Genomic DNA, 22,808 nt, shown 5'->3' with positions numbered 1-22,808 from the left:
AGTTTCTCCATTTCAGAAGATATGTTTTTCATTCCTTGGTGGATTTCAATCCTTGAAGATTTTCAAGCCTCAAACTTAGCATAGTCTGAGGCAACAGACTCAGCGTGTGAGGGCCAACTCTGCAGCATATACATCTACAGAAACTCCTGTACGTTTCTCTGCTTTGTGTTAATCTGCTTTGCACACTTTGGAAACATCCAGCACTATTTTGCAAAGGGAACAATTTAGTTTTGTGGGTGAGGAAATTAAGGTGAGTCACAGTATTGATTTTTTCATACTCATGGCTATGAATTTCCAGAAGGTGTCATCTAACAGCCATTGCACTAGAACTGCTGACAAAATAGCAGAATGGTCACGATATGGTTGGTCACAGTGCTGCTTTGTCTACTGATGTGTGCAGTTTGTTTTTCTTTTCTGGAGATCTCTCCTGTGGAATCTTTAAATTACCCATGTATGCTGAGAGCTGGAGTTCCTGAGTTTCTTACACACCAATCTGCTGGGAACGTGTGCATCACAACCAGATAAAAGGGATAGAACATCAAGACAGTAGCTTCTTGGTCTGCGACCAGCTTGGGTTGAAAGTAACAAAGACTTCCTGCTGTGCGCTTCTTGCAACCTTTTGGAAATGTATTGATAGCTAGAGTCTGATTGCTAGTGGACGTGCTGCGAGAACAGGTACAGATGGTGCTGGTAACCATCCCTCCATCTGTTTGCTTACCATAGAGATCAAGATTGAAAGAGGAGTGGAAACCAACATTTCTTCTCTGCCAAGAGTTAGGTGAGATTACTTTGGCACAGCAGAAATGTTCACATTACTGAAGCTCTTGAACTGTTGTGTGAAGAGAAGATTCACTCTGTTGCTAGTCTTGCCATTATTTTGTAGAGGGAAAAGTAAAGAAGTAAAAAGGAAAACAGTTTTTACACACTAGCTAAAGTGTTACTGCATACCAAAGGTTTCTGTAATTTACAGAGTTTTGTTTTGATGACCAAAAAAAGTCAACAGCAATATCCCAGAGAAACGACTACTTAGAATCACCCATTACCTAGCTTGATTAAGTATTGGCCTGTGTGTCTGTTGAGCAAGGGCACAAACAATACTTCACAAGTATCGAGCTGTACAATGCAGTGTATGTAAATTGAAGTATTGTGCAAAGGTAAGGTGTCAAAAGAACTGCTGTTTTGGTGGTGATGGGTTTTTTTTCCAAACAATCTGTTTTGTTTTCTAGAAGCTAGGCTTGAGTTAAAATAGTCATTTCAGTGCCATTTAGTTTTGGTTTGATTTTCTTTTTTTAAAGAGAACACTTGAAAAATAACAGAAATGTTAGGAATGTTACTGGAATAGGCTCCCCAGGGAGGTGGTTGAGTCATCACCCCTGAATGCATTTAAAAACCGTTTGGATGTGGTGTTCAGGGACATGATTTAGTGGAGGGTTGTTAGAGTTAGGGTAGCATGGTTAGGTTGCGGTTGGACTTGATGGTCTTTAAGGTCTTTTCCAACCTGGGCGAGTCTATGATTCTATGATGTGACGTTAATATTTTACATATAACTGGTATTTTACATCTACTTAGTGTGCTTTGCAAAGTATTTGGTGAATCAAAATGGAACTTATTCAGACAGGATTCACCTGGGTTCATGCATACTCCTGGTGGGTCTGAAATTTCACAGTTTCGAGCTTCTGAGCTCTGCCAAACTCTGTTTATATAATGTATAGGTATAGTGTCTTTTCCAAGATAGGCTGCAATTGAAGTTAATGGATGGTACTGAACTTTTGCACTGTTAAAATTCAAGCCAGATATTTAAGTGTCTACTATGTAAGGTACATAGGCTTTGGAGATTTGCTTTAAAGTCTTTGTTACTGTTCCTCAAATATTTTTTTTGTCCAGAAGTGTCTTTTCAAGACCCAACTGTGGTGAATTTTTCAACAATGTTGACCATTTAATATTCTGAAACAACAGGTTCCTGTGTTCTACTGGAAGCTGGAACTATGTATTTTTTGCCATGAGAGCTATATTTCTGATGTTACAACTATCACAGCTTACCTAAGCAGGTAGTTAGTGTCAAAAGAGAGGCTTAAAATGAAATCTATCAGGGTTGCAGGTTGAGTTACAGCTATCTCTCAGCCTGCTCATTTCCTTTGGGAAGCTGTTATGGAAGCTTGAAAGGTGTCTCAGGAAGAAACTGATGTTGCATCTGTTATTTTCTTTTTAACTACACTTTTTAAATAAACTGTCTGAACTAGTAAAGACACACTGGTTTTAGTAAGATTAGTTCAATTTTAGTTCAGATTAAAAATGTTCTCTACAAGGCAGACTTCGTTCCCACATCGTTTCTTGACAGCTTTCCAAAGTGAGCTACATCCAGCTGACATGGTAGCTATTAACAGTGGAAGGATCTTTTTTTTAATTGGATTTTTACTGGATATGATATCCAGCTCCTGTTCTCCATTCCGCATGCTCAAATCGTGCTGGCTCTGAAGTATTCCGATGTCAGTCACTAAGTCTTGGTTGTTTATAAGTATGTCTGCAATTTGGTGGTGTGTTTTTCCTACTCTTTGTGTTTACATTTTGTTTGAACCACATGTGGGGAAAAAAAGAGACAGCCATAGCGTCTTACCTGTGAACAACATCTTGTCTCACATAAAATGTCTGGCACGAGACAGGGATTATTACCAAAAAGTTGCACAGAAAGTCATCCCTCCACAGCTACATAAGTTTCCTTCCTATAGCTTTGCCTCCTGCCCTACCTCTTTGAAACCAGAAACTTAGGAATTTCTGCAGTGAGTGGTAAGGAGCCCATGAACAGCACACTGCCATCCTTAGCCAGTGAAGGTCTATCCTGTATACATGGCAATGATCCCACAAAAAAAAAAAGAAAAGCATCTGTTTAATAGAAGGTCATTGCTAGAGACGGCATGTGGTCCTACTTCATTTTATTTCATTGAAATCTTCTGGCTCCCAGCACCAGTCTCTCATGACTTATTGCAGTGCCTATCCAGTGTTTTTTTCCTATGTCTTTAGACAGCCCTGGCTCCAGAATGCCGGTAGCAGACCTTTGCATGAACCCTTCTGATAAATCAAAAACTTGACTTTTGCATATATTATATAAGAGACCATGTCTTTAGCTCTTTCCCTCCTGCCATACAGTCACTCAGCTTTTGTGGGCAATGCATCATTTGAGTTCATGGATGCAGGATCGCAGATATAAGAAATCCATCTCTGAGAAGATCTGTAATGCAGTGCTGGATATCAGGCCCTCACAAGATCTTGTGTGGTTGCGTTTAATGGAGAGAATTGAGTGGAGTGGTACAATGTCCCCCAGTCCTGCAGTGGGACATCTCTGATACAGACTGCCTTGCTGTTGGGTGATACACCATATACCTTCTCTTGCCTCTCCTCTACTTCTTCCTCTGTGTGCATAGCCAGCTTGATCAGCCTGTGAAACAGGAGCTGAGAAACAGATAATTAATTCTACCAGAACCAGGCAAGTTACCTCTCCCCTTAACAAGGAGTCTTCCAGTCTCCTGCTGATCAATGGATTTGCCAAGCCCTGTTTCATATTCTGACTGTACTCAACTATTTTCATGAAAAATTGTGCAGTTCAAAAGAAAATTGGCTTGCTTTCCACTTTCTGAATCTGTATGGAGCAATCAATCCATGTTTTCACAAGCTTTTTCTTTGCAGTTGTTAAGCCTAGAAACTTTGACAGAGGCTGAGTAAAGGAAGTGGGCAGATGAATTAAAATCCATGTATTGCAAGATTTGTGATCAAACTGTGTTGGTGACACTATAAACCTTTACAACTGAGTGTGTTTTTCTTTTGCTATAGCAGCAAAAATGGAAATTAATACCACATAACTACATGGTTCTGTTTGTACTATAGATACGATGTATGGGTTTTATTCAGATGAATGTTGAATATCTTCTGGAATAATTTATTGAAATTTCACATATAATACCAAGAGTATTGTTTAAATATTGTGAAAATGACACTTTTATAAAGATAAAGGATGCATATTTGAGCAAAAGAGTTAGGAGCAGATACCTGACACAAGGCACTTCTGTCATAACCAATAGTAATTATGAATATATGTGAACTCTACACATACGTATATATTTATGTATGTCATATATAATAAAATATTTGGAGTCACAATTTACGCATATTATTCCCCAAGCTTTTATGAGTTTCTTCTGCTGATATGAATTTTATGTCGTGTTTTGTAGATATATCAGAAGTTTCCAGTCCCAGGGCTTATCTGCAACAACAAAAACTTGTGTGGAACATGGGAGCGAGGGAATCATACATAGAAAGCAGAGAGCAAAAATAATAGGATTTTTGTTGAAAGCAGACATCCTAACAGTGTATGTGTTTGCGTGATTCAGAACAGATGCTTTCTTAGTTTAATAATAATAGCTTTTAAAAAATCATTTAACTAGAAAATATTTCTTGAAAAAGGCAGCTCCACACAATGCATCCAAAACAGGTATTCCAGAATAACTGTGCAGACAAGCCTTTGCTGCATCTGCTTGCTTACTACATTAAGCTTCAGTCTGATTTTGATGCAGTAACTACAAAACACATTTGTGGATGTGAAAGGTGTGTGCGTAGGGGGAGGGCTGTATAATATATAAAAATACATGTACATTTATCTTCATCTGTATTTTTAAATTATATAGTTATATATCTTTATACACCTTTTTATATACCTAGCTGTGTGTACGTGTGTGTGTGTGCATTTAAAGATGTATGTGTGTGTATTTCAGAGGTATGGCTAGGTAGCGTGTGGCTGCCTAGGGATAAATATGAGCCAGAACACATCTGTTTTTCCAAGCTAATTTTCTGGGCAATGAGGGAGGGTAGAAAGAACATCTGTTTCTGTTGAAAACAAAAATACAATTCTGAAAGCTAATTGTTTTAAAAATGTGTCGTTGTCAAAATTCCCCATAGCGTTTTCTTTTTCTTACTTTTGAGATTTAAGAGGTGTGGGTTGTCTTAAATTGTATTGCTGTACTCAGTAAGGGCTCCATGCCAATCAACTGTATATGCTTTTATTCCATCTCAGATATGAAGTCATTGACAGTACCTAGGTAAAGCAAGTCAAAAAAAAGGGGCAGCTTGGCGTTGGGCTACAAGTCGTTCTCCAGAGGTCTATTCCAGCCTCAGTTAATCTGTGATCCTTATGTACTCTGTGGTAGTAGATTTGTTAGGGTCTACAATCCCAGCCTGCATGTGGATGAAGGGCTTCACAGCCTTGGAGTCTAGGCCATGGATTTGTTATAATTAAGTGGACTGATGGAGGGAAGAAGATGGACTAAAGTCCTTCTAAGCAGCTCCTCCTCTCTTACTGAATACATGACTCAGTGGTAAAAATAAGCATCGTATGTCAGATACAGACAATTTTGTACTCTTCAGCTACTCCATAATTTTGTCAAACACTTTAAATCAAAGCCTTCCCTCAAAAATAATTGCTGGGTTTGGGCAATATGGTTCTACGAAAAAGATGTAATTTCCAACATAACAAAAAGTGAAAAAGCAGATATGGTTGTTTATGTGACATGCTTGAAGCGAAAGTGCCAATGCAGCGCATACATTAAGAGGAGAAGAGCATTTAAAACTACTCTCAACTGTGCTTTGCTTTTAAAAGACTATTTTGTTTCTGTAGTTCCCAGGGAAGTGGTGGAGTCACTCTCTGGAGGGGTTAAATAACTGTGGAGATGTGGCAGTGAGAGATGTGGTTAGTGGCACAGTGGTGATGGGCTGACAATTGGGCTTTATGATCTTAGTGGCCTTTTCCAACCTTAATGATTCTGTGTCAGGAACGGAGATGTGCTGTTGTACTTTCTTATACTGTGTGATCTCATCTTATTTCACCAGTCAAATATGGCAGAGTAGACAGCATGATTGTCACCTGAATTTGTAAATGTATAAATGACTTGGCTTTATTTCTATCTCTGGTGTCACCTAATAGCCTGTATAGCCCAAGGTGATATATTCTGCATAAGATGTAAAACTGATCTACCTGCTCAGATTCTGTTACAAGCTCTTAATTTTTTTCACAAATATTTAATATATTGCAGTAAGTATCTCTTCACCTATTCTTGTTTTCAGATACTGTTCAAAGTGTAGTCCATTGTGTCTAGGAAGAGAACATGTGCTTTTGAAGACTGGAGGAGATTTACTCCATAGTCATTCTATGCTGATCTTTAAAAATCAGGTAGTCTCATTTGTTAGGTCTTACTGTGCTTTTCAGAATACCTCCAAGTTTATTGGAAGTACTTTTTTCTTTCCATACCTGATCTGTTTCCCCTTGATGACTAGATTCCCACAGGGGACAGCTTCTTGCTTTATGCTATTCATCTTCTGTTGAGAAAACAAGTCAGATCAGTAGATTTGAGCAGAGCCATTTAATATTTTATGCACATTAACTAAATGCTGCGGTCTGCATTTGGCTGTCTGTTCACAGAGCACCCAGAGATTTGAGTAGTGATGTTTCTCCTATTATGATTTTGAGTTGAGTCCTTCCCTTCAAAGAGCTCGCTAAGGTTACGTTTGAGTTGAATGTAGGGGCTCTGTATGTGGACTCTTTGCGTTTCATTTCTGCGTATGTCTGCCTCCAGGGAGTGCTGTAGATGCCATTTCTATCCTCTGTGTCACTTCCCTCTCAAAATTCTTGCACGTGAGAGTCACTGAGAAGCCAATCATTCCATTTTCTTGCTGTTTTTCTCTTTTGAATGTGATATTAGAATTCATTGTGACCGCTCAGCTGTCTGAATTTTCACCCTAGCGTCACCTTGTCCCACCAGGTTGTGGGACTTTGTGATTCTGGTAGATTTGAAGAAGGATTTGCTGCTTGTTTAAATTCTTTCAGCTACTCAGTGCACAAATTATCTTTGCCTGCCTAATTGTATTTTAGTCTGCAAGATTTTGCGATCCTTGTGATTTTCCTTTAGCTCATAAATTCAGCTATTTGAATAATTCCTTCTTAAGTGTAGTAATCTCTTTCAGTTTGTTGTTTAATCACACTGACTTCTTTATGCAGCATTTCCTAGTGGAAGGTGCATTAGCACTATGTTTATGTCACCATCTCTGTTAGTCTTCATGCTGTGATTAAAATAAATAATAAAAAATAATAATGATTCTTAGCTACCTCTTTCAGCTATATTTTCCAAACTTCCTAATTGTTGAATAGCTCTCCTTTCTGAAGATTTATGTGGCCATGCTCAATTATTTTATCAATCTTTCCCAAAGCCCTTGTGTTTTATGCCTTCCCCTCCGCTGTGTTTTCTCCCAGCACATCAGTTATCAGTTGCTAATGTAACCCTACCATTGACTTCATAGTTTAGGTGGAGAATTTAGTGATCAGTGTAATGCTAAATGAAAAGAACTGCAAATACTTCAGTGCAAGGAGAATTGTATTTACATAACCATTTCTAAACCTGTGGAATAAGATGATGGAACAGGGAGGAGATGAGCACTAAAAGGTGAGGAAAGTGCCAAAATATGGCATTGTACTCAGTGTTAAATGTCAGTGATGGATGAGAAAATTGAGGTTATTTGATTAGTCTTTTCTAAGTAATATAATACACTTCTGCGTATAAAAGATACTCAATTCTTCCAGATGGAATTCTTTAGAATATTCTTTTTCTAATAACCATAACTTTTTAATTTCAAAGCATATTAAAATGAAGTACAAGACAGATTCTCTATTTTGCAAGGCTGTATGAGTTCTGAAAGGGAACAATGAAGTCTACTTGATTAGATTATAAATGCATTAAACTCTAAAACTTGTTAATTATCACAGTAATGAGAAAGGAACTTCTTTTTGGATCTAATTTTGTGAGTTATTTTAGACTTCTTGTTTTAATTTTATTCCAAAATATGAATTATAATTTTTTTCACTCAGAAGTAGAGCTGGAATGCAATTAATTTGCAAATATTGTTCTTAACAGAGTTCATTCTCACCCCACATTCAGTGAAATGAATAAAGAGGTATTTCTTCTTTCTTATTTTTGCACTTAAAGCTGAAATGTTTATAGTTGGAGGTACGGAGAAGCAAAGTAAATACAATGAGAGGTAAAAAGAAGATGGAATAAGTAGTTGACTGCAGTGGGAAGATTTTGATAGCAAGCGGAAAAAGAAGAGATTGAAACAGCAAAAAAATGTAGAGTATTGGTTCTGGGATGTTCCAGTGTGCATCCGTGTTCCTTTTTGTTAATGCTGCATACAGCTTACCATGGTCATGTGGTATGGCTTTTTGAAGAGGACGCTCTCATTAACAGTTGTGCTACCATCGAGGTGTTCCTTGAAAAAGAGACAACAGCAGTGTGAGCAAGTGGCTAAAGAACAAGGTTACATAGCTTCTGATTGGCTGACAAGGCAGGTAAAAATGTATGCATTTGTTCTGAAATGGGGAAAAAAAGTTGTCTTATCATACTCTCTTGAAGTGGTAAGCTCCTGCAGTATTACAGGCAGAAGGCTGAGGCTGTGTACTGGCTGACACTAAGATGCTTTCAAAAACTGCAGGAATTTGGCCGTCTTTGCTCAGTAGCTCAGACCAGCAAAAGTAGCAGTTGTTCTCCCTTGGGCACTAAACTTAAATCACAGCTTCCACTGTGTGATTATTTATGATAAATAACAGTTCCAGCTGTTGAGGTGAGAACCCTTCATGCCTGTGTGTCTGGTCCGCAAGCCCAGATATTTGTTCTCTAGCTGCTCCTTCAAGTACTAGGTGTTTGAATACCCTCTGATGCCTTGAGTAAATGACATAGCAGGGGCAGTTTCTTTTAGTCTCTGCCTTGACAAGAGCCAGTGTGTCACCTCAGACTTAACCATTTTTCACTTAACATTTCTAACAGATGCCAAATAATGAAGGAATAAAAATGGCCCTCCTAGATGCAGTGATACTGCAAGTAATTCCCATATAGAGTTCTACCTTATCTCTCAGAGTATGTGTCCTTTCAGTGTTAAATAACATTCTTTTCATTATTACCAGTGGTGATAACATCATTTCCTTCAGAAGAGAGTAAGAGAGTGGTTGTTTCATCCTTCTGTAGCTCAGAATGTGCTGCAGAAGCGTATGCTTCTTTTCTAATCCATTTCAAAGTCCTCTCTCCATGTTTTGCTGTGTGTTTGTCACTGGCTGCTGCCAGAGATATATTCTGAGCTTCTGAATCTGGGAAAAACTGCAAATGCTGATTCACTGTAGAAGCTCCCAAATTTGTTTTTCGTAATACATTTTTGTTTCCAATTTAAACCTTCATTTGCACATGAAAATAGAACAGATTCTCCTAAAAACAGTTTTCTGAGAATACTGCTGGTTTCTGAAGAATGTTGTTTAGCTTTTCTGGCGCATCTGTTGAACTGGCCCAGCAAATGTTTAGTGGATTCACATGTGTGCAATACAGGACAGTTTCAAGAATTTTGCTTTTTAATTCTTAATTTATGATAGCATCAAAGGTCACTAGTGCACCATTCGTGGTGCAGTAGGACCAGAGGTCAGAGTGGTGGTACCCGTTCAAAGATTCCAGTGTCTCTCCCAAACATTGAGCATTACCCCTTTGGTCTCTGCTTGCAGGTCAGATCTTTGAATATTCACTCTGAAAGTAATGGCAGCAACTTAGTATGGAGGTGTTAGGGAACTGAGGTTCCTAATTAACCTTCAGAAAGCTGAGGTGTCTTTTATCTCTTTGCCTTATCTGCTTTTTCTCGTGGGTCAGATTGAGTTTAGCTTTTAAAGTTCATTCAGAACGTGATTGCTGCCTTCTGCCTCACATTGGCTCGTTTTCTCCTGGCCTCTCATTTAGTCCTGATACTTTTCTTGTAGGTAGTGATGATCCTTGAGGTTTAACTTTTTCCTTTTCTCTGAAGTAATCAAAAACTAGAATTTTCTCTTCTGTGTAGCTACTGTTAAGAGAGTAGCTTCCAAAGATATCTACTTGGAGTAAGGATTTGCCATCCTGCTGTCAAGTATAATAATCTCCATAATTTTGAAAGTGAAGTGTCAATGGAGAAGCTTGCTGGGTAGGTAGACTGTGCTTCACTTGTGACACTTGGTAAGGCTCTCTGCACGTGAAACTTTCTTCTGCTGTGTAGTGCTTCAGTGCTGACATGGTTTCTCTCCTCTCAGGAAAGATGCCCTTGCCCTTTACCCTCTTGTGCTTCTGGGCATATCTTGCTTGCCTCCACTTACTTGCCTCCTCTGTGCTGATGCTGTTTCTATGCTAGCAGGTAGAGTTTTTGAACAGAAAAGTGAAAGCAGCCATTTCTCATTTCTCCTTCTGCTAACCTCCAAGAGGAAGAGGAATTGTTATTCTTTCTTGTGTTTTCCCCCGTGCAGGGCAACATTTGTCATCTTTTCTCCTTTCCACTATCCCTGGAATCTATGTAATTGAAAAAGCTCTGCTCATAAATCTTCTGCCTCTTACTTAACAATTCTCATCTCATACACATTCTAATACTTCACAATACTGTGGGAAGGTACACCATTTATGATACATGCTTTGTACCACAACCCAGATGGTGCAACACCTGAATACATTTCTGAAGGTATTCAGTTTCAGGGAGAATTTCTTTACAGTGGAGACATACTTTTTTTTTGTCAACTCAAAACAGTGGATCACTTTGTTCAGAGATCATTTCCTGTTAAGTCAGAAAGAGTGAATTCTAAATTAAGACACTCTGTGATGTGCGAATTCTGAACTGACGACCACTGAGTTCATTTTCTTGGTGCCAGCTGTTGTAAAGCACCACGTGAACTCTTTGACATGGTGTCCTTCTGAATTTTACTATGCTAAATCTCTTCTGTTCAACAAAGTACTGTTATCTGTATTCTGAAGACGAAGCAGTTAAAATTACCACTGGAAACACAGCAGAGTGAGAAATGTCTTCCTTAGCGTTCCTTACTTATGCATTCCTTAATCTGTTATTGTCAGTGTAAGAAAAGTAGTTTAAACTCTTCGTCTTTGTGCTTATTTATCTCTTGAGTTTGAAATTCCTGCAGCTAGTTCATCAGCAGGCTGACATATGCTGCTCCCTGGAAAACAAGGTCTATATGTTTGTCCTCAAAGATGTGAAGTTAAAGGACACGACCAGGGAAGTTACACAATTTGGATGGCTGAAATTTAAGAGCCATGTGACTGTTGAACAGAAGAACAACTCCTTCTCTGCTCATCGAGAGCATCATTCTGTTGCTGAGGTTAAGAAGCTTTTTTTCCTGCACTATCTCTTTGCAAGAGCATTATAGCGTGAATATGCAATAGTTATTCTGAGTTATTTGAAGTTTATGTTTCCAGAAGAGTTTTTTCTTGTGTGTGGTAAGTGCAGCCTTAGTGCCATGCAAACAAATGGAAATGAGCTGTTTTTTCCAAGAAAGTTTCGTAAGTCCAAAAATGAAGGTGTAAAATGGGCACCCTGGTAAAATTAAAATGGAAGACATGCTGTGCAAGGGGATATCTAAGCAGCAAAGGAAAGCTCTGATCTTTGTATTGTAGAAAAGTTCAGGAACGTCTCTCCTAGATTGCATTGTTGTTGCAACTTGTTTTCTCATCCCATTAATCAGAATGATAAAGTAGCAACTGCGGCCATGCATGTGGAATGCGTTCCTGACACACTTGTGACTGATGCAGTTCGTTTCTGAGAAGTCTGTAAGACAGCAGGACCAAGGAGATGCAGGCTGTTTGACTGGAAAGAATCTTTCATGAATTCTAATACAGTGCAAAGAGGTGTTTGCGTGCCTCGAAGGGTTTTCCTTAGCTTACCTGAGTCAGATAGTAATTTTGTCAGAAGTCGGGGCATCTTTTAGTGTAGTCGCTCTTATGCAAACTGCGGAACAGATACCTCCTGGGATTAGAAGCTGTTCTGCCCCTCCCTCAATTCAGAGCAGGTCAAGCACTGTTTTGAGGGAGCTTCTAAGACAAACTAAAAAAGCTTAAAGCATTATTGCGACTGCTTTCTACAGGCCTTGTGGTTTGATTTCAATAAAGGTTTTGTTTGACAGAAGTTAGATGGGAATTTGCTGCATACCTGTTTTCCAAGTTACCAAACTTGAAGATAGGTAATAGACAAGGTAAGAAAGTCATATAAAATGTATGTCAAAGATTATTTTAATTCCTCCTCCCTTTCCTTTTATTTTTTTTTACATCTTTTATTAGTAGGGTATTACAGGAGAGCTCAAAATAAACAAGTGTCCTTAGGTATCTTGTGCAAAGTCATACTTGTCTGTTTAAGAAAGAACCTTATTGGTGCACGTGCATTTGGGGACCTTTTGAACATGAGTATAGCCATAATATGTCAATGCCAGAGTTGGCTTTGGGGACTTCTGATACACTGTGCTGCCTCTACCTTGCAAAAAAAACCCCTTTCTTGTGGAAGATGAAATTTAAGTGATAATTTTAAATCACTGAATCTTGTTGTAAATTAGATGTAGGGCAAGACATCTGTGATAAGAAGTTTCTTGTTTGTTGATTTTTGTAGCGTTTGGGATGACAAGTTGTGAATGAGGGAATCACGCTAGTAAAGATTGTTATTGGATAGAGTAATGTAGAGATTCTGCTGGCAGAGAGCAAGAGCAGGCAAGAACAAGCATGGCTACTTCTTAAAGCAGTTCTGTAGCTGTTATTGATCATGTGTCATGTAACATCATTTCAGAAGATCCTTCGGTTTAAAGTTGCCTGTGAAATGGAATATCCAAAATCACTCTGAACCTGATAATGCAGCTTTGTTCTGAGGCTGGGGGGCACGTTACCATCTGAAAGCTACTGAAAACTCTTCAGCTAGATAGGCAGGGAAACTGGTGGTGCTTGAAGCCAGCATTACCATGTTGCCTGTGGATTCCTTGTTGGATATCGTGGATATCATGTCTGATTTTAGTGAAGGTAGTAGCTCAGCGGCCTGCAGATGCGGCAATTCCTTGGTGCCTCCTTTGATTTGATGTAGGTGGGCAGGGGACGGCAAGACAAAAGGCAGCTGACTTTGAGCAGCTCATCAAACCAGCTGTTGGTAAGAAAGCAGTGTGAAAAGCATTTAAGGCTCAATGGGAATAATACCAGGCTGTTGTACATACATTGTTTAAATCTAAAATTGCTTTTCTCATATTCCCAGGCAATACATTTTCAAAAAGACCACAGGCAAAAAATTGCTTGAGTATAAATTGCAGGAATGCAAGCTGACAGTGATTGCTATCTTGTGTACAGGGATCTTACTTGAAATGCACAGTACCTGCTTTGACTCAATTACAGATGCCATAAAACTTTAAAATAATGTGAGTGTATTACATGAGAGTCTACTTTACTTAATAAAAGTGGAGTTGTACTCTTTTTAATTACACTAGAATGTAAGAGAATGTGATTGGCTTGGTAATTGTGAATGTGAGTCTTAAAAGGTAAATGCCCTCTGGGGATTCTTATTATTAAGTCTCTTGCCAGGTATTGCAAGATGTGAGAGGAAGGGTTACTTGACACCTTTTAGTATTAAATGATTGTGTTGATATAGCTGGCAGGTGCAGTAAGTATATAGCACTGTTGTTTGTGATTATTAGTTTCTACTAGCCAGCAATGTGCCCTCACAGCCCGGAAGACCAACTGTATCCTGGGCTGCTTCAAAGGAAGCGTGGCCAGCAAGGCAGGGGAGGTGATCCTGCCCCTCTGCTCTGTGCTGGTGAGACCTCACCTGGAGTACTGCATCCAGATTTGGAGTCTTCAGTACAAAAGAGACATAGACCTGTTGGAGCATGTCCAGAGGATGGCCACAAAAATGATCTCAGGGATGGAACACTTCCCCTGTGAGGACAGGTGGAGAGAGCTGGGGCTGTTCAACATTGAGAGAAGTCTCTGGGGAGATAGGAGAAGAGGAGCTATAGGTGAGAAGGGGTCAGACTCTTTAGCTGGATCTGTTGTGATAGGACAAGGGGAAATGGTTTCAAACTAAAAGAGAAGAGATTAAGATGGGATCTAAGAAGGAAGTTTTTTTTACAGTAAGAGTGGTGAGGCAGTGGCACAGGTTGCCCAGAGAGGTGGTGAATGCCCCATTTCTGCAGACGCTCAAGATCAGGCTGGATGGAGCTCTGAGCACCCTTATGAAGCTGTTAGGTGTCCCTGTTCACCGCAGTGGAGTTGGACCAGATGATGTTTAAAGGTGCCTTCCAACCCAAACAATTCTATAATTCTACTTTTCTAGCACTATAGAAACAGTGCATTGATTTTAAACAGTATTATCTTTGTTAACATCACTTACTTTTGGGATGGGAGGTGGGGAAGACTAATAATCCCTGCATGCTGACTAGTTTATGTAGCATGACGTTGTTTTAGGTACTTCATTCCTGTGATTAGCATGCATATTTTAGCACTAGGTCAGTACTTTAAACTATTAAGTCTATCTATCCCATTAATGAATGCTCTCTCTCAAGAGAAGGGAAAGGAGGCCCTTAAGATATCACTAAGGTAGATGTTTTCCTGCTTCCTCCTTCCTGAAGCATATGAAAGTGAATATCAACAGAGGTTTGTGGACTGGCAGATTTCAGTCCCATCTCCAGAAGAGTGCAGGGAGTAGCAGCATAGCACACTGCTTCATTGAAGGTGCCATGGATCAGAAAGCAAGCAAGCTAAGTATCAGGTGGTTGGTGGCAGCTCGGTAACGCCTGGTGTGTTGGGGAAGGCATGGTTTGTTCATGGATCTGTGGTGTCCATAAGACCTTGCTCAGGAAGAGAACAAAGCAGCTCATGTTCCTGCAAGGGTTGGATATAAGCTGTCAGAAGACTTGGGATGTCATTGCTTTGCTTCACGTGACAACCAAGGCAATTGGCAGAATAAACAGTGCATGAAATATTTTGTTAACAGTGGCATAACTTTTACCCACACTTCCATTAGTGTTTATGATATGCAGGAACCAGCTATTTTATAATGGCAGCAGATGTGAAAGAATTTAATACCTTCCTAGATCATTCCAGACTGTTAATTCAGTAGTAGAAACCTTCTTGGAGCAGAGTAACAGATCCTAACGACTTGAAAAGCCATACAGCTATGGACTTGATTAGTTTTGGTGGTGGTTTTTTGTACTGTGGAGACGCTTTAAGGATCTTCAGGTCAGGAATGTTAGAGATGCTTATTTTGAGCGTGTGTAGCACATAGCACAGATAATTCTGAAGGTAAGTATTATAGAAGCTTGCATAACTGCTTTCTCAGACTGAGTTATCTCAAAGTGTTTCTTAGAGACACTCTGTGCTGTCACTGCTGACAGTAAAAGCTGCGTCATCACTCTGGTGTGTCCACAGGACACTTGGTATATGTCCAACTAGATGCTCTTTCTGGAGCAAACTAGCAAGGTAAAACATTCAGACTACTCCAAAGTATGGTCATGTAAAATGCATATTAATTCCTGGAAATCTCTATTTATGAATATATAGTGTTTGCTGCTGCTTCCCACAGATGAGACCATTTGTCTGGATTTGTTTTAATCTCTGTAACAGTGAGAATGTGATCTCTCACCTGTAATGCTATATAGTGATGTTTTAGTACCTACAGTAGATCTGTACTTGGCTTAATAATGTGAGATATGTCTTTGTGTGTTCAGGCTGATTTAAGCACAGGGTTTTAATCGAATAGGAGTGCATTGTGTTATTGTGTACTGCAAAATAAATAGTAAGAAAAATCCCTTTAAACTAGTCTGCTCCTCAACCTTAGGAAGGAGCAAACAGCAGCAGCATCACCCAGTCGTGCAAGTAATTAGTTCCTTAAGACTGAGTCTGCACACAAAACTTGTTTCTTAATGAAAACTTAAAATAAGAACGTTGGAACTTATTATTGTCAACTTAAAAAAGCTTTCATTATCAATTATTAGTAATTAGCTATGGAGAAGGATGTTACAATTATTCTGTTACTATGCTCTAAGATGCATTAATACTGAAGATGTGTGTTCTGCAGAAAACTGTGAACTGCATGCGGTTTGCTCTCTGTCTTAGCATAGTACACTAGCAAGGTGCTGCAACTTGTTTGGTGCAGAGCTGAATATAAACACTCCTGCAACGGGATAATTTTGTTCTGCAGTCTGATTCTTATGCGCTTACTGCAGGAAGACTACGTACAAGCAGTTTTGTAATCTCTGAGTATGCAGCTTGAACTGCATAAATATGCTCATGAAGCTTTAAAAAACACCAATTTAATGATGGCATTTAAAAATAAAACTAAATTCTAGCATTAATAACAAAATAAAAGCACAGCAAAGATGATTGTTTGGCCATTATCTAAAATAAGAGAGGTGTGGATTCTTCCCCACCTCCAGGAACATGGGTTTGGTTTGATGACAGGCAGGGCGTGCATGTGTTATGTATTTGTTGACTTGGCCAGTGACAGAAGGAAAGGGTAACTCAGCCTGATCCAATGTGTAAGCGAAACAGAGTGCTTAAATATTAGGAAATGAAGCACGGAAATCTGTAGCTCCCATTCTTCATCTTGTTTTGTCTTATTTTACAGTCCACTCCTTTACACCTAGCAGCAGGCTACAACAGAGTACGAATAGTCCAACTTCTGCTTCAGCATGGTGCAGATGTTCACGCAAAGGACAAAGGGTATGTAAAGTGACTTGGTTTATAATCCATTTGCAGTAATGATTTGCTTTTAACCAAGATGATAAGTTATTTCTCTGCTTAATGCTGCAACATAATCTCAAATAGTTGGCTGAGAATGTGACATCTGCCTTATAAGTATGTGTTTCATGATAAATAATCTTTTGTTATGCCCCAATAACAGAATAGCTTTGTCTGCCCTTGTTTTAAGTTTCCTATTACACCTTTAATGTTTTCCAGTCATTTTTCCTTGCATCCCTGCAAAGACTTTGCTGTGGTATCATGGACTGGTACCATAATTGTGGTGCAGGTAGTAGGGAGAGGATGCATGAGCTGCGGGGGGGGGGAAAGAAAGCATTGAAAAATTTCTCTATAATCTAGATTTCTTTATAATCTAGTTATCTTGTTGCATATATATGTGGATGTAATTCCAAATAACAGTAACACTCATGGGCTCAGAACTACAGGTACTTAGAGATCTACCTTGATTAACACTGCAAGCAAAAAGCAAGATGTACTAGAAGCTAAACTTCCCTTTTTGTAGCGAGGACTCTAATGAAGTAAATTACAAGGAAAATTATGCAGCAGTCAGAAATCTGGAGCTATGTATTGTACATTGTTAGCTGCATGATTCTGAAATATGAGGTGAGTTCTCACAGTGGTCAGATAGGACTGAGGAAGCTTAGTCCTTACAGCAGAAATCAGGCTTCTGGTTAAAGACATATGGTTCGTATTTGAGGTTTGTCGGGGTGTGTTAATGAGTGTGCTCTCCAGCTATCACCAGGATTGAGCCAGCCTAGTGTTAAAGAAGATTTTAAATTAACTCCCCGAAGTAGTCCTAAGCATACTTAAGCTCTTGAAGGTTAATTATTGTAGCACTTTATCTGTGCATTTACCCTTAGTGGCTTTGATTAGAGTGTCTTAAAATGCATCGTGACACATTATGTATGCCACAAAAATGCAGTAAAGATGCATGTAATACCTGTTGGTAGAACCAGAGATTTTTAAGCAAGTTTAGGTATCTCCCACCTTTCAGAAATCTCAGTGCAACTTCGTAGAACATTCCCACATAGCTGTTTTAATGAGGCTGGAATGGTCTACTTGGAAAGTATTGCCATGTGAAAAGTAATTAAGTTGAGCTTGAGCAGAGGATAAGAAAGGGGAAAGAAAGCAGTTTAAACAATTCAAATATACTGAGGTATGTTTAACAGCCCAGTAATCTCCTTCTCTTTTTTTTAAGTGGCACCACGTGATTGCAGTGTTTGGGGAGGGGTTGTTTTGTTTGTTGATTTGGTTGGTTTCCACTGTTTCATATGAATAAATAATTTGTAAGTTAGCAAGCTAGTCTGGTCCTTGCTTTCTCAATGCTCTTTCTGCTAACTTTGCAATTCTGGGAGGCACCCACTATTTTTCATAAATGGTGAAGGTTTAATTGTTGTTCTCAGTGTATTATGCATTCTGATTTGTTGAGCCATAACTAGCTTAGCTTGCTTGGCTCGAATTAAACTCTTCTGGTTCTCTGTAATAACCGTCCCCTTTGCATATTCCTTTCAGCGCATGATTTTTTTTATTACATATCTTGTGCTTGTAACTAGATCCCTTTCGTTTATTTCACTAGTGCTATTTTTAAGTATGGCCTCCAATAGTATAGCTGTACAGAAAACACATGGACCCTCTTACAAGTCTCTTGCAGAGTTAAATAGGTAAGACTGTGAAAAATGCAGTAAAATGAAGTAATTCCACAGTCTGGAGCAGAGATTTCAGTCTGCTGCATATGGGTATCTGTACATTGTCATAATATTCCCAGGAGTTACATTAGCATTATCTGATGAGTTCTGCCTTTCATATACAGCATTTTATATAAACAGGAATGCAAGTTTAAGCAAGAACAGAACGTTGACTTCTCCAAAGCAAATTTAATGTGGAATGGGACGTTTCCCCCCTCCTCTTAGTGGCTTCACGAAAGATAATTTTGAAGGCAATTAATACTAATCTTACTGGTAGATTGAATGTCCATGGCCTGCAAGTAAAAAAATACTTTAATGACACTCTTAAATAATGTTTTGTCTGAGAACTTTAGATATTTTTGGTGATCTGTCAGTCTTAATTGTTGAATATCTTAATGTTCAGGCTTAATTTGATTTCAGTTCATCTCTCACTAAGGATAAAATGGTACTTCGAAAATGCCATTTGAATGAATTTGTCATTTGCCTTCTGTCCTACAGTGGTCTTGTGCCTCTTCATAACGCATGTTCATATGGACACTATGAAGTTACAGAGCTACTACTTAAGGTAAGCAGGAGGACGGAAAGTGATTATTATAAATTTAGATGTGTTTGAACTGTTCATACCACAGTTGAAAAGGAAGATCTTTATCAGGTTTCAAGCATCCTGTAATTTTGAAAGCATGCAACTTTGCATCTGTGGTTTTTCCCTACCTGATTTATTTAGGGAGATTGTAGAGTTTAAGTAATATGATTTATATACTTATTTATATTTAAGTAATATGATTTTATATATAATATAAAAACTGGTTTTTCTAATGAAAATGTGTGCAAGTTTAATAGTAGAAGATGACTTCCTACTAACAGAAGGCCTTCTTTCCTGCGCTAGCACGGTGCATGCGTTAATGCAATGGACCTCTGGCAATTTACTCCCTTGCACGAGGCTGCTTCCAAGAACCGTGTAGAAGTCTGTTCCCTCTTGCTGAGTCACGGTGCAGATCCCACGTTAGTCAACTGCCATGGAAAGAGTGCGGTCGATATGGCTCCGACACCTGAGCTAAGGGAGAGGCTGACCTGTAAGTATGCTCAGATTTGAAACAGTTATTGGTGGGTGTAAAGGGGTGCTTTCCTTTCAAAGCAACTGCCTCATAAATCACAGATAGCTGCAAAACAGCAGATGAATGGTAGTTATGCTTATTACTTTGAAGTATATATATTCTCTCTATATATATGCATACTCTAATACACCATATTTTTTTAATGTCTGGTGGGTTTTTTTCACATAAAATTTTTAAGGCCAGAAGATACTGCTGAATCAGTGTCCATTGGTGATTTTTATGCCTAAAGTCTCATCAAGCCACATAGGAACCTCTGAACGCTTAGAATAACTTCCAGAAGGTATACAGCTTTGCTGTGCAGGCTTGAATAGGGAGAAATTCCAGCACCTTCTTCTGTAGTCTTTGCAATCCTCATGCTGTTTACATAATATGCTTCGGCTTTAATTTGAATTTGTCTACCTTCATTTGCCCTCTTTTGGCAATTTGTTTTCTCATCATTATGAACTGTGAAAGTATGGAAAGAAGACATTATGAAGTTACAGAAAAGACCTTCCTGAGAAGTGCGTTCTGAACTCAGTTATATATTGCTTCACTTGTAAGCTTTTGATTTTCTGTCACCTTTTGAATACAGCAGAAGCCCCCTGATAAACTAAGAATGTGATCCTGCACTACTCAAGGTCACAGCTAGTCAGGTTGCTGTCTGTCACTGTTCTTTGCCTATGAAGGTGGTAATGCAGAAATGAGATCATGTGCTTTCCTATAGGAGAAAAGAGGTTGGGGTTAATATCTTTCAGCTACTTCTGACCTTTCTGTTCTGGACAGGCTTGGGAGGTGATGGTTCTGACTTTGAAGCAGGTTGATTTATCAGTTGCTTAAACCAACAAGTAAAAATGTAAATCTACTTAAACTTGGTTCTGTTTTTGTGTTTGTAGATAGTAGAGGGGGCTAGGGAAAGATTTGTATCTGTCAATAACCACTGAAATGTGTACAAAAATCTGAACTTTGTGACAAATTTGACATCTCTCTGATGAAACAAGCTATATTTGCATATCCAAAATAACATGTTTAGTATACTCTTGAATTCTTTGGTTTCAGGAATAATATGTTCATTATTTCAGGATTTCTTTTTAGTTGTGTTTTGTGTAATGGTGTCTTTTAAAAAGAAATTTGAATTCTATTTGAAATGAAAATTTTTTTAACCACAAATGCACTGGATGTGAAGAGGATTGGGAGAACAAAGCCCTGCTTAGCAAGTTTGGCATTTCAAGCCTGCTTATGAAAAGAAATGTATAAGCAAAACTGATATTTATACTGAGATGACTAAGCTTTTTGTTTCTCATTCCCAGGTTCAGACCTCGTTGTTAGCCTGCCTCTTATTTATATATTTTAAGAGAAATGCTTTTCGTCCTTCTTGAAATAATTTTCAACTTAAACAAGCTAGTTGCTGAACTGAAAAACTTATGACCTAAAACATAAAACTTCGTGCACTTACAAAGATAGAACTGCACTCAAAATCTTTGGTGCAGACTGGCTTCAAATGCTTAGCTGGTGTAGCTTTCTTTAAGATGAGTAGTTGAACAGTTACAGTTATTTTAGTAGTAGTTATACAGTTATAGTTGAACAGTTATTTAAGTGATACTTTAAGGCTTTACCTTGAATTATTTATAGCTATAAATACATTGAAGTTTTGAAAAAGCAGCTATATAAGGCTTGCTTTCTGCAGAGCATGTAGAAGCTGTATGCTCTCTTGAACACGTGACTGCTGAATTATCTATATATGCCTTCAATATCTAATGGTTGAAGAAAAAGAGGGAGAAAAATGATAAGCGTTTTACTCAGGGAATCTCTGCTCTTCTTTAGAATGTCAGTTTGATTTTGTTAAACCACATTCTGTTTCATGTTCTGCATCCCAGGACAGCCACCATACAAAGATGTACAGAAATTCTCTTGCTGCCTCCTAATATGTTCTAGCTGCCTTTTCTGAGTAATATCTGTAAAAGTGATTTGCTGAATATTAAATGCATCACTTTCTCCAACAGATGAATTCAAAGGGCATTCTTTACTGCAAGCAGCCAGAGAGGCAGATTTAGCCAAAGTGAAAAAAACACTTGCTTTGGAGATCATCAATTTTAAGCAGCCACAGTCACATGAGACTGCTCTGGTAAGATTGCAGGGACAATCCATTTGTTTTGTGATAAATGTGGTGGTGGTACTAGTTGAGATATTATTTCTACATTATGAAAATCTATTCATCATCTGAGATTGGGGATTTGCCATCAAACCCTTTGTATTTTAAAAATAAATCACAATTATAGAAATAATACTATATGATTTTTATCACATTTTTCTCTTTTCCTGGTTGATTGTAGAAACCTTCTGGCCAGGGCTCACCTGTTTTCACTTTCTTCTGCCCCATTAGACTGTTGTGTTGTTGGTCAGTTGTGTTTTGCTAGACTTGAAAAGTACTACATGAAACACACGTCTTTCTCCTAGCAGGAGAAAACGCTCAGTATGTTATGTGTTCAGGCAGAGATATCACATTTTGTTTGTAAATTTTGTAGTCTGATGTTTAGCAGAATAATTAAGACATGAAATCACGGATCTCAAAGCTTTCTGCCATCTGTGTCATTGAAATGGTGCTTTATATTTACTTCTTTGCAGCACTGTGCTGTGGCCGCTGTGCATCCCAAGCGGAAGCAAGTTACAGAACTATTGCTCAGGAAAGGAGCCAACGTTAATGAGAAAAACAAAGAGTACGTTCCTGAAATTTTTACTTTTTCAAAGGACTCTGCCATAGGAATGTAAAAATAATCTCTCTTTCTTCATCTAGTTTCATGACACCTTTGCATGTTGCCGCTGAGAAAGCTCATAATGATGTCATGGAAGTTCTGCATAAGCATGGAGCAAAGGTAAATATATCCAAATATGTATTATGGGAGAAGGCAAGAGGGAGGATTATATCAGTTAAATACAGTGTTAGGTTGCATGATAGCAGTTGCCTTGTGCACGAATGTCTTGTGCTTCTCATACCAGTCTTGAACGATGTTTATCTTACATCAGTACAGCATGTTCAGGAATGTCATATGAAATCCAGGACTTTTCTCCAAATAATTTAATATAGGATTTGGGAGTTCATTTAATTCATTTTTAATGAATCTCATTATTCAGTTATAATAAGTGTGCTCGTATGGTTGACTTTTGTTGCCTTCTTTTGACAACCTGAAAGTATCAAATGCAGGAGTTTGCTAATGCTGAATGTGGTAATTTAATGCTAGTCATCATTTAGCGCTTGCTTCCTTCTGCATTTCTTGATTGTTTTGGCATCCCACTTAGCCCTTGACTGATGCTTAACAATGTAATTTGTGAGCCTGTGTTGAAGCATATGTACAGCAAGTTATTAGATAAAGGCAGAGGAGAGTATAGACTTCTTTATTTAGTTTGTTTTCTAGCATCTTTCAGAAGTATTTCAG

General features: G+C 38.5%; 1 protein-coding gene across 3 annotated transcripts in view; it reads left to right on the top strand.

The window, feature by feature from the left end:
- TNKS (tankyrase) overlaps positions 1-22,808 on the top strand; it is a 113,211-nt gene that overhangs the window by 59,737 nt on the left and 30,666 nt on the right. For all 3 annotated transcript variants that reach the window (XM_046939853.1, XM_046939854.1, NM_204340.2), the window contains 6 exons: positions 16,465-16,559; positions 18,782-18,848; positions 19,170-19,356; positions 21,378-21,499; positions 22,000-22,091; positions 22,169-22,247. In XM_046939853.1, coding sequence (XP_046795809.1) covers positions 16,465-16,559; positions 18,782-18,848; positions 19,170-19,356; positions 21,378-21,499; positions 22,000-22,091; positions 22,169-22,247 — 642 coding nt within the window. The remainder of the gene's footprint in view (positions 1-16,464; positions 16,560-18,781; positions 18,849-19,169; positions 19,357-21,377; positions 21,500-21,999; positions 22,092-22,168; positions 22,248-22,808) is intronic.

This window comes from Gallus gallus, chromosome 4, assembly GCF_016699485.2.
Source record: "Gallus gallus isolate bGalGal1 chromosome 4, bGalGal1.mat.broiler.GRCg7b, whole genome shotgun sequence".
Classification (NCBI taxonomy): domain Eukaryota; kingdom Metazoa; phylum Chordata; class Aves; order Galliformes; family Phasianidae; genus Gallus; species Gallus gallus.
This window is presented reverse-complemented; position numbering and strand designations above follow the sequence as displayed.